This window comes from Puntigrus tetrazona, chromosome 15 (assembly GCF_018831695.1).
Source record: "Puntigrus tetrazona isolate hp1 chromosome 15, ASM1883169v1, whole genome shotgun sequence".
NCBI lineage: Eukaryota > Metazoa > Chordata > Actinopteri > Cypriniformes > Cyprinidae > Puntigrus > Puntigrus tetrazona.
This window is the reverse complement of record NC_056713.1, coordinates 19,704,894-19,719,530: the sequence shown is the minus strand read 5'-3', so window position 1 is coordinate 19,719,530 and position 14,637 is coordinate 19,704,894. Positions and strand designations below refer to the sequence as shown.

Below are 14,637 nucleotides of genomic sequence, written 5' to 3'. Positions count from 1 at the left end.
GTCTTCAGCCTACAGATGCCCAGAGAACAGCCATTATCAATTTTGTGGTAGCGCGTGCCCTTTTACCTGCATGGACCTCAGGTCTCCTGTGAACTGCACTTTACCCTGTGTCGAAACATGCTCTTGTGATCCTGGTTTCATTCTGAGTGGATCTGAATGTGTATCTTCAACCCAATGTGGCTGTTCCTACAATGGACACTACGTTCCTGCTGGAGAGTCTTTCTGGGCAGATGATACTTGTCAGAGGCTTTGTCATTGCTCCATGGAGGGTGGACATCTGGAATGCCAAGACAAAGGCTGTGGGGAAGGAGAGCACTGCCGGGTGGAGAATGGGATTAGGGGCTGTTATCCTGTCTCCCAAAGCACCTGTATGGCACTGGGCGACCCCCACTACTACACATTTGACGGAAAATACTTTGACTTCCAGGTACTATTGTTAACACCAAGGGGGAACTGCGATTTCTATATAATGTTTTTTTTTGTTGTTGTTGTTGTGGATGAAAAGCCAATAATAGAGGGGGAAATATGAAAAATATGAAGTCAAACCTTAATGTAGGAGTTTAACAATACACCTATCGTGTATTGTACGGTTCCTGGTCATTTTCCAAATCAAACATTATGACATTTAAATGTGCAGCAGCATCTGATGTACATCATGCTGCGTTGTCACATGAACCGCTGAACAAGATGAGGAAAATTCTGTTGCTCCCTTTGACAAGTGAATTTCAAACAACTAAACATGCACATATACTGCTTGCTGAAGTCTCCATTAAAAAGGGAATAAGGGTGATCTCTTCATTTTGGAAAATGGCAGTGAACTGTATGATTTGTGCGTTGCACTCCTAGAAGACATTTGTAATGTGTTTTTTTTTTTTGTAAATTCCTTGCATATATTCAACAAGGCTGATTGTTTTCTTCCTTTAGGGCAACTGTATGTATCAGTTGGTTGGGCTTAATGTCTCAGATCCTGGACTGGTTCCCTTTGAAGTGCTGGTGCATAATGACTTTCGGGGAAGCAAAGTGGTGTCGTTCACCAAATTACTGAAAATCAGAATATATAATATCACCATTGTCATTGATAGAGAATACAGCGGTTTTGTTACTGTAAGTTTGTTGCATTTTTTTTGTAAACATCTGGCAAACTGTTGTTTTTTTTTTTTTTTTTTTTTTTTTTTAATATATATATAGCGGTCCATGAAGCTCATTTAATTTTAAGAAATTTATATTTTTTTATATATATATATGCATATCAAATTTTTATTTTCTTTTTTAGGTCAATGGAGAGCTGGTGAACCTTCCCCTCCATCTTACTGAAGGTCAGGTTTCTGTTTTCAGAAGTGGCTGGTCTGCTGTCGTTCAAACCTCTTTTGGTCTCAGAGTCACGTTTGATTGGAACAGCTTTGCTACAGTCACCGTTCCCAGCACCTACATGGGTGCCGTCTGTGGCCTCTGTGGAAACTACAATGGAAATCCAGAAGATGATTTGTTTGTCAGAGGTACAACAGTACCTGCTTCAGGACCGATGCAGTTTGGTGCCAGCTGGAGTGTAGCTGAGATCCCAGACTGTGTCCATGGCTGCACAAACAGTTGTCAGGTTTGCGACCCGACCAGAAGGAGTCTCTATGAGACGTCTGATTTCTGTGGGCTGCTGCGAGACCCGCAGGGGCCTTTCAGGGACTGTCAAACCGTATTAAACCCTGCTCGTTTTTTTGAGGGTTGTGTTTACGATGTCTGTTTGTATAACGGAAGGAGAGATATACTATGCCAGGCCATAACGGCATATGTATCTGCCTGTCAGGCGACGAAAAGGACCATCAGTCCCTGGAGAACTGCTGAATTCTGTGGTGAGAGAAACCCTGGGCAATTATACCTAAACCTTTCTGAGAAACTATATGCATGGCAATATTGTTAATGCACAAGATTTTTGTATCAATGGTGTAGACCTTCATGGCACTATATGGGTAGAAGGATGTTTGAACATTTTAGCATACGAGTATTAGGCCACGTTTACTGCAGCACAATACGGTTGTCAATCCTGTATTTTTCTTAAAGTTAAATTCACACACAGTTTGGTTAATAATGGGTGTGACAACTGTAACTGAACTCACGCCTGTAAATTTTCAGGACTCCCAACCATATTCTCTGAACACAGGCCTGGATGCGTGTCTACCATATGCGGTGTGTGTTTTTTTTGTACAGTTAAGGAGAAATTAAATTTAATCCCATTAGTTTACCACTGGAACTGCTCCCATCAGTTTTGTTCTGCGCACGCTGCTTCAAATGCTCCGTTCTCCACCCAAATTTAAATGCTGTTGTCGGTAAATGTTTGAAGAACTCGTGGGTAAACTGGAATCTTGTTTCAGAAAGTGATTAAGACTTTCAGTTTTATGGACGTTGCCATTTTTTTACTTCGGTTTACGTCCATTCAGAAAGAATTCTTAACACAACTGCAAGCTGCTGCGTAAACAAGACAAACAAGACGTAAACAAGAAACTCGCATCTGTAAAGACATTATGCTTGTCAATACCAAATATATGACTGACAACAATATTCTGCTGCTGTGGGAATCCTTGAAGGATTACTCCACTTTTTTTTACCTATTTTGGAACTTTTTTTTATTGTAGGCCAATATTAGGAACTATACTCTCATTCTGGTGTAATGTAGTTTGCTGCTTTATCATGGGCACAGCAGACAGTGATATTATGCAGCGCCTGTGGAAATGCTTCTTAGCTTGCAAGATGCAGTTCCTGTGCAAGCTGGCTGTTTTCAGGAGTTGTATATCACTGCGCCTGCTGCGGTGACAGAACTCAACCAGTCACATGTCTTTTGTTTTGTTAGGTGTTCAATGTCCCATCCACAGCCACTATGAGCTCTGTGGCTCTGGTTGTGAAGTCACCTGTCATAATTTGGCTCCTCCAGCTGGCTGTCGTAGCCCCTGTATAGAGGGCTGCGTGTGTGATGAGGGCTACATCAGGAGTGGGGACCGCTGTGTCCCCCTCTCTCAGTGTGGGTGTCTCTATGGCAACCGCTACTACTTGCTTTACCAACAGTTCTATCCTGGCAGAAATTGTGAGGAGGTGTGCACTTGTTCACCCAATGGCCAGGTATAACAACAATAAATTAATGTTATACTTTTAGAATAAGACTTAAGAAATCTGTCTCATGACTGATTTCTGAGTTTCTCAGTTATATTTCAAAAGAGCAATGAAATGATTTCTCAAGTTCAGTCTATATGCGCATTTTGTTGGGGTTTTTTTTTATTCTGTATAGAAGTAGTATACAACACTTTTCCTGCAGATTTACCCATCTGCAGAGTAGAGTTCCAACCCTGCTTCAACATATCTGCCTTAAATTATCAAGTTCTCCTTGATCAGGGTTTGATTCAAACTTTGTTGAAAGGTAGATCTCCAGGAACAGGGGTGGGCACAACTGCTTTATAGTAACAAAGTTCTCATGGCTTTCTGTTGCTGGCTATATAATTGTTGTTTTTTTTTTTTTTTTTTTTTTCCCTCAGGTATTCTGCAATAAGTTGTCTTGTGGCCCCTATGAGAGGTGTGGGTTGGTGGACGGCATTCGCAGATGCCAGCCAATCAGTCATGCCACTTGTGAAGCTGCTGGAGACCCGCACTATGTGTCCTATGATGGGCTGAGCTTTGATTTCCAGGGAACCTGTACTTACATTCTGTCACAAACCTTTGGCCTGGAACAAACCAACCTGACCCCTTTCTCCATCCAGGCAGTGAATGAGAGATTGTGGCCCAATAGTAATCGTAAAGTCTCAGTTACCAAGCAAGTCTCCTTAACAGTCTACGGCAGTACCTTCATCTTAAGTCAAAATGAGCCCCAAATATTGGTAAAGTACTAAAGTTGATCTTCAGTGAAGCTTCTTTAATGTCTTATGATTTGCAGGTTTTTAGTTCTGCTTAACCTTTTTTTTTTTATTATTATTATTATTTACTGTATGATCCTAACACAACACCATTCCCACAGGTCAATGGAGTTCTGACTAACCTTCCATACAGTTCAAAGAGTTTAAATGGCTCCTTGGTCCAGGCCTATAAAGATGGCGTTAACTATGTCATCACAACTGGCTTTGGTCTCAAAGTGACCCATGACCTTTCCAGCTATGTCACGGTTACCATCCCTGGAAATTACCGCCGCAAGATCTATGGAATCTGCGGTGACTTTGATGGAGACCCTTCCAATGACTTCCGGCTCCCAGATGGCAATATAACACAGGACGTCAATGTATTTAGGAGAGCCTGGAAAGTGAACGTCCCTGGAGCCGTGTGTGACGACGGATGTGAAAACGGTACATGTCTGGACTGTAATCCCCAACTTAAAGCAATCTTTGAGAAGCCTCCCTACTGTGGAGTTCTGATTGACCCCAACGGGCCGTTTTCTGTCTGTCATGCTGTGGTGAACTGCTCTGCTTATCACAGTGACTGTGTCTTTGATGCCTGTGCTTCTGATGGCAACAGCAAGGTGGTCTGTGACAGTGTGGCAAGGTATGCTTTTAGTTGTCGCAGAGCTGGGGTCATTGTCCAAAACTGGAGGACGGACTCTTTCTGCCGTAAGTTTTTGGATGTTAAGCATCAATTATCTATCACTGACTGAAACGCAAGTGACCTATGTCTTAAAATACATTACTAATCAAATTTGTCTATCACTGTATTCTAGCAATGTCATGTCCTGCTCACAGTCATTATGAGCCATGTGCAGATGTCTGCTCTGCTGCCTGCCCTGGTCTGACTGCAGTAGTCAAGTGTCTTAAAACCTGCAGAGAGGGCTGTGCTTGTGACAATGGTTATCTGTTTGATGGCCAGCAGTGCGTTGAACACCAACAGTGTGGGTGCTATGATCAGGGACGCACGTTTAAGGTGGAGTGATGGCTTTGAGTTTACCCTGGTGATTTTGAATGGACAAACATCCTAGCTTTTCTGTGAATGTCCATATGCATTGGCTTTTGTACTGTCACATTGTGTTTTCAGGCTGGAGAGTTGGTTTACCTGGAAATGTATAAGCAGATGTGTCGGTGTGATCCAGGGAAGGGACTCTCCTGTGAGGGTAAGATTTTTCTGAAGGCAAAGAGCATTTTCTTAATCTCTTATTAAATATGTGGGGTTTTTTTTCCTTTTCTTTTTTTCCCCCCTGTGTTTTCTGTCTACAGATTCTTGCAGAGACCTCCACTGTAGAGAGAAAGAGACATGCCGCTCTCAACATGGCAAGGCAGTGTGTGTGCCTCAGTACAACAGCACATGCTTGGCATGGGGTGATACGCACTACCACACCTTTGATGGCTACAAATATGACTTCCAGGGCACCTGCGGATATGTTTTGTCTAAGACCGTTGGGAATCTGAGTGGACTGGTGCCTTTCTCAGTAACTCAGAGCAATGAAAACCGTGGTAATCCTGATGTTTCTTATGTGCGGGAGGTGGAGGTTACTATATATGGCAAAACCCTAACTTTAGTGAAGAACCAGACTGGACGAATCATGGTAATGAATGACTTTATTTACAAATGTTATTTACAAATGTCTCATTAATATTATACTCGTTCAGGGCCATCACCACTACTTTGTTTGGAAATGTGCATTTCTGCAAGTTTTTAATGCTTTACCTTTAAATTACACCTGTTGGTTTTAAAACATGTTTCAGCATAAACAAAACAAATACTATTGCTTCATTTCAATATTTTCCCTGTAGTATATTATACAAAGCCAACTTTTTTTTTTTTTAATCACATTTGGAATGTCAAATATATTTTGCCTGATTTATTGGGATGTAACCATTTCTCCCTGCACTTAAATCAGACATTTTCATTTAATCAGCCTAGTTGTTAAAAGATTAGTTCACCCAAAAATGAAAATTCTATTGCTCACTCTTCATTTCAAACCTGTTAAAATGAAGGAACACAAACATGGTAAGGACATGGTTAAAATGGTCCATGTGACATCAATGGTTGAACCGTAATTTTATGAAGCTATTAAATAAAGCTAAAATAACTTATTCAACAATCCTTCTCCTCTGTGTCACCCTTGAGCGTCATTTTGAGTGTCACAACAAAGAGTTCAATGTTGGCTGCACCCACGTGGGAGAAAGGTTATTTTAGTTTTTTTGTTTTTTTTTTGCCCAAAGTGTTCTTACGGTTTTGTAAAATTAGTTTAACCACTGGTGTAACATGGACTGTCAACAGTGACCTTACTGCAGTTCTGTTCATTGATTGTGGTAGGACTGTCATGCTGCCTATGCAGGGTCAGAAAGCACTCAAATTTAAAAAAAATCTCAATTTATGTTCTTAAGATGAAGAAAGGTCTTAAGGGTGATATGATTTAATGATTCTGAATTTCTTCTGAAAGGTGAATGGTTTACAGTTTTATCTTCCACTTGATCTTCATGATGGCCGTGTGAGAGTACGACAGAGTGGCAATGTTGCTCTTTTGGAAACTGATTTTGGTCTGCGTGTCTCTTTCAACTGGAACTCAAGAGTTTTTCTGCAGCTTCCCAGTAGTTACTATGGACTTGTGTGTGGCTTGTGTGGAAATTTCAATGGTAATAGTGGAGATGAGCTGAGAGACCCTGCTCTAAATCTTCTGCCAAGTCTGTACCAGTGGACAAAGAGCTGGAGAGCAGAAGACAGGGTCACATCAGCATGTAACGATGGCTGTGAGACCAATTGCACTGTTTGCTCTCCTGATCTACGTGCCCTCTACGAAACAAACACTTTCTGTGGTATCCTGACATCTACAGCCCAGAGTGTTTTTAGTGCATGTCATGCTAAAGTGAACCCACAGGCGTTCCAACAGGGCTGTGTGTACGATCTGTGCTTCAATAATGGAGACCGAGAACTACTCTGTGACGCTCTGGAGACATACGCCTATCAGTGTCGTCAAGAGGGTGTTGTCATTACAGATTGGAGAGAGAGATTTAATTGCTGTAAGTTTGATATACCTTTCATAAGGGTGCATTTTTGTTCTCTTAACTTCTTTAACCATTAACCTTTTTGTTCTTGAACAGCTATGAATTGCCCGTCCAACAGTCATTATGAGGCCTGTGCATCTCCGTGTCCAGCGACATGCCCTTACCCAAATCAGCAGCTAAACTGCAGTGAGACCTGTGTGGAAGCCTGTGTGTGTAACAGCGGATTTGTCCTCAGCGCTGGTGTTTGTGTGCCCACAAATCAATGTGGCTGCTTCTACGAAGGCGCCTACTACCAACAAGGCCAAACCTTCTGGGTTGATGAAAAATGTCATCAGCTTTGTAAATGTGATCAAAGTTTGGTAGTTTGTCATGAATCGTCTTGTTCCCCTGATGAGAGCTGCATGGTCATTAATGGAAGTCGTGTCTGCCAAGCAATGAGCTCCGCCGTATGTGTAGCGACAGGAGACCCACATTACAGCACATTTGACGGCCTCCATTTTGACTTCCAGGGCACATGTATGTATCAGTTGGCTGCCCTGTGCATTGATAAAGATGGTCTGGTACCCTTTAATGTGACCATTCAGAATGATCACCGTTTGAGCAGTGCAGTGAGCTTTCCCAAGACTGTTAATGTGACTGTGAATGGATTGACCATCACACTAACCAGAGAACATCCATATCGATTACTGGTGAGTACAGTCTCACAGAATATGCTTTCTGAACCTTATAATTATAATCATTTCTTATATCAGGTTTAAGAAAAAAGTAATGTCTGTTTATTTTCGGTTAACACACTAGCAAGACATTGAGTAGCACAGCAAACAGTATTTTAGGCTAGCATGGCTAATCATGCTAAAATACTACTTGCTGTACTACTTTGAGTTTCATGGTGCAAGTAGATGGTGTTATAAAACTGCTGAAGTCTTATTGCAAATGACAATAAGACAAGGAAGAAGGAACATTACAAGTTTGGCCTCTCAATTATCAACCTGGACCACAAAACAAGTCATGAGTATCACTGGTGCGTTTTGCAGTAAGATCCAACAAGTCATTATGGGTCAGAATGACTTTTGGCATAAGAGAAAAATTTATAATTATGATATTAAGTAAAGATCATGTTCCATGAAGATATTTTGTAAAAGTCCTACCATAAAAACCTAATTTGGTTGGTTATATGCACCACTAAGAACTTAATTTGGACAACTTTAGTTAATAATTAATTAATACTCAACTTCATATTAATAACTATTGTACAGTAAAAGCTAAGCATTGAGGTTTTTCCTTTCTTCTGCCTTTTACTTTCTCTCTTAGTTTGATGGCCAACTAGCAGAGCTTCCTTTTTTGCTGCAAGATGTATTTTTAGTTTTCCGCAGCGGAAATATTGCTGTTGTGAAGACCAGCTTTGGTCTCCAGGTGACCTTTGACTGGTCCAGTGTGGTGAGGGTCACTTTACGTGACAATTACAGTGGTGCTGTTTGTGGACTTTGTGGAAACTTCAACGGTGGTGTTCAGGATGATGGGGCAATGCACAATGGTATGATAGCACCCAATGCCAGTAGTCTGGGACGTAGCTGGCAGGTTGCTGAAGCACCTGGCTGTTCCTCAGCTGGTTGTCTTGGTGCTGGATGCTCAACCTGCACTGCAAACCAGAGAGAGAATGCACAGCGCTATTGTGAGATCCTCACAAACCGGACAGGGCCTTTTAGAGAATGTCACAAGCAGATCGATCCTGGATCTTACCTGGAGGATTGCATATTTGACACCTGCACTTTTCAAGGACACCAGATTGTGTTGTGTGCAGCGGTGGCAGCCTACGCATCTGCTTGTCAGAGTCTAAATATCACTGTTCACCCGTGGAGAAATACCACTTTCTGCCGTAAGTAAAAATTTTTTACGTATAAATAAAACTAACTCCCAGCACCCCAGGAGCTCATGTTTTCAACACACACTTTAAGCTAAATTTAACTAGTTAGTGTTTAATGCTAACTTGTGTAACTAAAATGTGAAACTTAAATTTAAAATACAGATATTTTGCCAATTCAAAGTATTAGTTTTTTTTTTTTTTTTTTTTTTTTTTTTTTTTTGGGTCCTTGTAATTTTTTATATTTAAGGATAACTTTTGAAACGTTCTGTGGCACTGTACTGTATTGTAAAAATTTTCAATGAAAAAGAAAAAGGCTTGCAGATTTAGAACGAGCAAATTTTTCACTTTTTGGTGAACTATACATTCAGGATTAAGTAATATTATGTTTAATATTGACATTTAAATCAAAAGATAATCTCCAATCTATTACAGCTCCATCCTGCCCACCACACAGCCACTACAACCTCTGTGCTCCAGGCTGTACGGAGACCTGTGTTAATATTTCTGCACACAACTGCAGCAGACCCTGTGCTGAGGCCTGCCAGTGTGATCAGGGTTACATCCTGAGCGGCCAAACCTGTGTACCACAAGCAGAATGTGGCTGCTTCTATCGAGGACGCTATTACAACAAACTGCAGATGTTTTACGTCAATGAGCAGTGCTTGGAGCGATGCGTGTGTGGAGAAAATGGAACGGTTTCCTGCCAGGCATCAAGTTGTAGTCCAGGAGAAGCTTGCGGGGTGGTGGATGGAGTTTTAGGATGCCACCCTGTCAGTTATGGAAGATGTGTGGCCACTGGTGACCCTCACTACACTTCTTTTGATGGCAGGAGGTTTGACTTTCAAGGCACATGTGTTTATACGCTTGCCAAGGTATGTGACCGGGCTGGAGGACAGCTGTTGAATTTTTCTGTGGACACACAGAATGAGCAGATAAAAAACACAAAGGTTTCTATCATCAAGACCTTGACTGTGACTGTCTACAACCTGACAATTACCGTCAGACGAGGTGAACGCTCGAAAGTCATCGTAAGTCTTTCTAGTTTTGCTTCAGTTGTTTTTTTTTTTTTTTTTCCTTGAGAAATTGAAACTCTTATACTGCAAAGATAATGGTAATCTTCTGCAACATGTAATGTCACTTATTTTGAATAAATGGTTCCTTGTAAAACCTGATACACATTTAAAATGTTTTTGAACTTTTTGTCAACAAATCTTAAGCTAATCGGCTGGTGATTTGATAGGTTTCTCATTTCTAAATCTACATATTGGATAATTTTTTGAAAGATGTGAAAAAACTGGAGTAATGACTACTGAAAATTTATCTTTGCCATTACAGTAATACTGTTTTAAAATATTTAATATTTAGTAATTTCACTGTTATACTGTGTCTGATCAAATGCACTCTTGGTGAGCAATAAAAAAGACTTACCAACTCAACTTTTCAAACAGTACAGTATAAGTATATTACAGTACATTAAGAAATTGCGCAAGAAATATTGAAAAGGAAGAAAAATGCATAAAATGCACAAGGCAAGTATAATAATTTAAGATGAAATGTTGCTGTTGGTTCTTTCACAGGTGAATAATGAATATGTCACCCTCCCTTCAGCTTTGGGAAATCAAGTCACCATTAACAAGGTTGGTCAAAGTGTAAAAGTGCAAACTGACTTTGGCTTGAAAGTTCTGTATGATGCCTATTACCACGCAGAAGTCTATGTACCCTCCAGCTATCAAGGCCACATGTGTGGCCTGTGTGGCAACTACAATGGCAATAATACAGATGACTTCTTGTTGCCTAATGGCACACACAGTGCCAGTGTCAGTGTGTTTGGACAGGCATGGGCATTACCAGCAACTGGAGTTCAGTGTGGAGATAAAAGTTCCCCGCAGCAGTACAATCAAATGAAAGCTAAGAGATACCGCAGAAGTGATGCCTGTGGTCTCATGGCAGCTGCTGCTGGTCCCTTCAGTGCCTGTCATGATCAGGTGAATCCTGAGCAATATGTGATTAACTGTGTATTTGACATGTGTGTCATGGATGGAGACGGAGCGATGCTGTGTGAAAATCTTCAAGCTTATGCCATCACCTGCCAACAAGCCGGGGTGCAAATCATGCCATGGAGAAATAGTTCCTTCTGCCGTAAGTTTACCCTTTTAAGATTAAAAGGGTTTAATTAATAAATAGATCTTAAATATTTTACAGAATTTTTCACTTTCAAGCTCTAATCAAAGTTAAAACAAATGTTTGAAATGTTTGTTTTACATATAAGGAATCCAGAATATATGAAAGTTTGACTTTTTGAAACGTTACCAAAAAAGTTTTTTTTTTTTTTTTTTTAGCAACGAACTGTCCAGCCAACAGTCACTATGCACAGTGCTCTAATAACTGTGCCAACACCTGTGCCAGCCTCAGCAGGTCCATTAACTGCCCAGACATTTGCATGGAAGGCTGTCAGTGTGACGAAGGCTGGGTCTCAGATGGTGATGCGTGTGTGTCTGTGAGAGACTGTGGATGCGTCCATAATGGCAAATATTTAAGGGTAAACGTTATTGCTTTTCATAAATCTTGATAGTGAGTAATGAAAATGATCATGGTTAATAAGCTTATCCACTTTTCTTTTTGCTACATGCTTTGAGACAAGTATATTTTTGTATACGTTGATCCAGGATCATGTCTTTCTTTGCAAAATCATGTTGACCTCAGTCTCTGAAACTAGCAGAGGCTCTCCAATTTTTGAAAGTGTGTAAAAAAAGATTGAAGAATGTTATTGAAGTATTCCACAATGTCAAATTGTAAAGGCTATGCAAATCTCATTATCTGGAGTGCATAACATTATGAAAAGATTCAATTCAATCCAGAAATGGGTGAAATCTGTGTGAGGGGCAAGGCCAAAGATGTTTGACCTTTTGTTGGATGCCTGTGGTCTTCGGGCCCTCAGATGACACTGCATCACTGCATTGGTATGATTCCTAAATGGAGTAATTCCAGAAACCAGTGTTGGTGACTGCAGATGCTAAACACAAAAAATGGCAATCACTAGGGTCATTTGATGCCTGCTACAGGTATCGAACTTAAATGTTAATGTGTGCATAGTTTTTCAGTTTAAAAATTGTTTAAAAAAAAAAAAAAATGAATGTGGGGTTTTGTTCGTTTTAATTTTATTCATAGAAAAAAAAAAAAAAAAAAAAAAAAAAAGTTATTTTTATTTCTCTCCACTCTTTCCATCTAGGTTGGAGAAGTCTTAGTGACTGACACCTGCGACAGAAAGTGTGTGTGTCGTGCCACTGGGCTGCTGGAGTGTGTGAGCCATACCTGTGGCCGAGAAGAGCTCTGTGAAGTTCAAAATGGCCAAAGAGATTGTTACACCGATCAAGGCCACTGTGTATTTAATGCCAGTGACCAGTTGCAGTCCTTTGATGGTGTAAAAGGGATGGTGGGGTGGCCGGGAGCCTATCAAATGGCTCTCTTATGTGATCAAGAGTCTCCTGACTGGTTCCGTGTGGTGTTAGATGTACGTGCATGTGCCAGGAATGATTCTGGTCATGTGACAATGGTCCATATCTTCTTCCAGGACATGATCATCACGGTCAACAATCACAGGCACAGCTGGGTCAGTGGAATTTTTATTTTTTTTTAAATATTATACAGTGCAGTTAATTTCTTTTTAAATGTACCAAAAAAACACACACACTACTTAACCATTTCATATTCTTAAGATTGCTTCAAATCATATAAAAATGATGTTGTGAGAATGTATCTCTCATTAAAACAGGTGAATGGAATTAAAGTCTCATATCCCATCATACCTAAAGAGGGGTTGTCAATCTCATACCAAAATGAGGCTGTGATCATCAAGATGATGTCTACCATGAAACTGACTTACTCCCTAGATGAAAGCGTTGTGTTATCCGTAAGCAGAGACCTGACAAACAAAGTATGTGGAGCCTGTGGAAACTTTAATGGAGACCCTGCAGATGATTTGATAACTTCTGATGGGAGGAACTCCACTGGGATGTCTCTAGTTGCTGCGTCCTGGCAGGCTGAAGACTTCTTTACATGGTAAGTGTATTGTATGCATAGTTGCAATAAAACCATTATACAATGTATATAACTGTACTTCCATTATGGACATTGCAAAACAATTGAATGGCATTGGCTTATCTTTTCTTATGTTTTTATTACAGTGTGTAATAAACCTGAGAAGATTTTGATACCACAGATTATGGTCTAATAAAGGAAATCTACATTTAATTTGCCTGTTAGTCCTTTCATGCTTTTAGTTTGCTAGCCCAAATATTACTTTATAATGGAATCTAATGAATTGTAAATTGTACTTAATGTTGGTGTTTAATATGGTACTTTATAACAGGTTTAAAACTATTTCTACATAATGTTTTAGTCTGAATTTGTAACTGCACTTTTTATGAATTGAAATTGTGCACATTTAAAATACATTTCTGAAACCTACTTCTAAAACTTTGTGGTGGTTTTTTTTTTTTCTAAAGTTGATTAGATATGCCATGTACTGGGACTTTGTGCATCAACCAATGATAAACCATCATACATATACCATAGAAAATATCAATATGTTGCCTAATTTTTGTCCACATTGTCAGGCCCTGTACTTGATGTAGTGCTGGAAGTAAGACGCACAAGGAATGAAATGCAGATTAAATAATTGAATCTGCACTGATGTAAATAAGTCTAGTTAAAAATCATCCAAGAAAGACACAACACCTCATGGACAAAATCAAAATGAAATCTTGGTGTAACTTCTGTGAGATCATAGATGGTCGGGCAGATCTAGCTTCTGCTCTGACATCAAACCCCTCACCTTTGAGATTGTTGCATCTAATTCCAGAATAATTAATTGGTGTTATACAGAAGTGTGTGTGTGCGACTTCAGTAAATCTGCCTAGAGAATCCAAAAAACTTTTGAAAGTAAGTTCAGAAGCAAGAAATGATGCACAGGGGTTTTAAGAAAGTTGATACTTGGGGCAGCTTTGTAAAATAGTTAGTTTGACTTATTTTGAACCAAATCCTCTGACAATACATTAGACTAAATTACTTTTTTTTTTGTTTTTTTGTTTAAGTTAAGTTTTTAAGTTTCATACTAGTATACCAAATAAATGTTTTTTTAGTTGACTTGACAAATCACTGTAGCTGCATAAAATAGATCAGGTATTAGGGCTTTAATTGTACTAAATAATTCTGTAGTGTCTTAACTTCTATATTATCATTAAACTGTTGACCTGAAAGTATACAGCTATAGTTTGTCGTTCTTCTCTCTAATGTCTGAGAGGTTGTGGCATATAAAGGTTGCACTGCTCTGAATTCAGCTTTGATCTAACGATCTGGCTTGAAATCTACTGTTCCCTTTAATTATTTTATTTTGTTTACATGAAAAAGACTGGACTGCAGAAACGGAGAACAGTAGTGGCTTCTTAAACATCACTTATTTTGAAAACCGTTTCCTCCACAAGATTATAATATAAAACCAGGGAAGACAAATTGCATTTCTTCTGGTCAATGTAAGGCTTGTCAACTAAATGCATTTTAGAGATTGAGTTTGGATGCCTTTTTATAATTTAATGTATAAATAAATCATAGGTTGCGTTTTTTGGTGTATGTGTGTGCTAGATGCTTTAGAGAAAAAAAGCTAAAAACAGTAGATGGCAGCAACCAGCAGTTATAGTTTTGATTCTTGAACGTCTTTGGTTTATGCCACGGGGTTTAAGATTGAGCAAATAGTAGAATTCCCTGTAGTAGTTTTTGAGGGGAGAAAAGGGAGAGGGAGATATTTATACAAATTAAATCAGAGACATTTTAAATGTCTGACTGAATCACCAC

The 14,637-nt window shown here is 39.6% G+C and overlaps 1 protein-coding gene across 1 annotated transcript in view; it reads left to right on the top strand.

Annotated features, from left to right (window-relative positions):
• Nucleotides 1-13,254, top strand: part of LOC122358692 (IgGFc-binding protein) — a 38,418-nt gene extending 25,164 nt beyond the window's left edge. The window contains exons 32-49 of the mRNA XM_043258544.1: nt 9-427; nt 925-1,104; nt 1,274-1,844; nt 2,840-3,105; nt 3,516-3,854; nt 3,992-4,574; nt 4,682-4,881; nt 4,993-5,068; nt 5,172-5,500; nt 6,362-6,938; nt 7,020-7,612; nt 8,235-8,799; nt 9,220-9,815; nt 10,365-10,926; nt 11,127-11,326; nt 12,017-12,397; nt 12,560-12,846; nt 12,972-13,254. Coding sequence (XP_043114479.1) covers nt 9-427; nt 925-1,104; nt 1,274-1,844; nt 2,840-3,105; nt 3,516-3,854; nt 3,992-4,574; nt 4,682-4,881; nt 4,993-5,068; nt 5,172-5,500; nt 6,362-6,938; nt 7,020-7,612; nt 8,235-8,799; nt 9,220-9,815; nt 10,365-10,926; nt 11,127-11,326; nt 12,017-12,397; nt 12,560-12,846; nt 12,972-12,978 — 6,731 coding nt within the window. The 3' untranslated portion in view covers nt 12,979-13,254. The remainder of the gene's footprint in view (nt 1-8; nt 428-924; nt 1,105-1,273; nt 1,845-2,839; nt 3,106-3,515; nt 3,855-3,991; nt 4,575-4,681; nt 4,882-4,992; nt 5,069-5,171; nt 5,501-6,361; nt 6,939-7,019; nt 7,613-8,234; nt 8,800-9,219; nt 9,816-10,364; nt 10,927-11,126; nt 11,327-12,016; nt 12,398-12,559; nt 12,847-12,971) is intronic.
• Nucleotides 13,255-14,637: the final 1,383 nt, after the last annotated feature.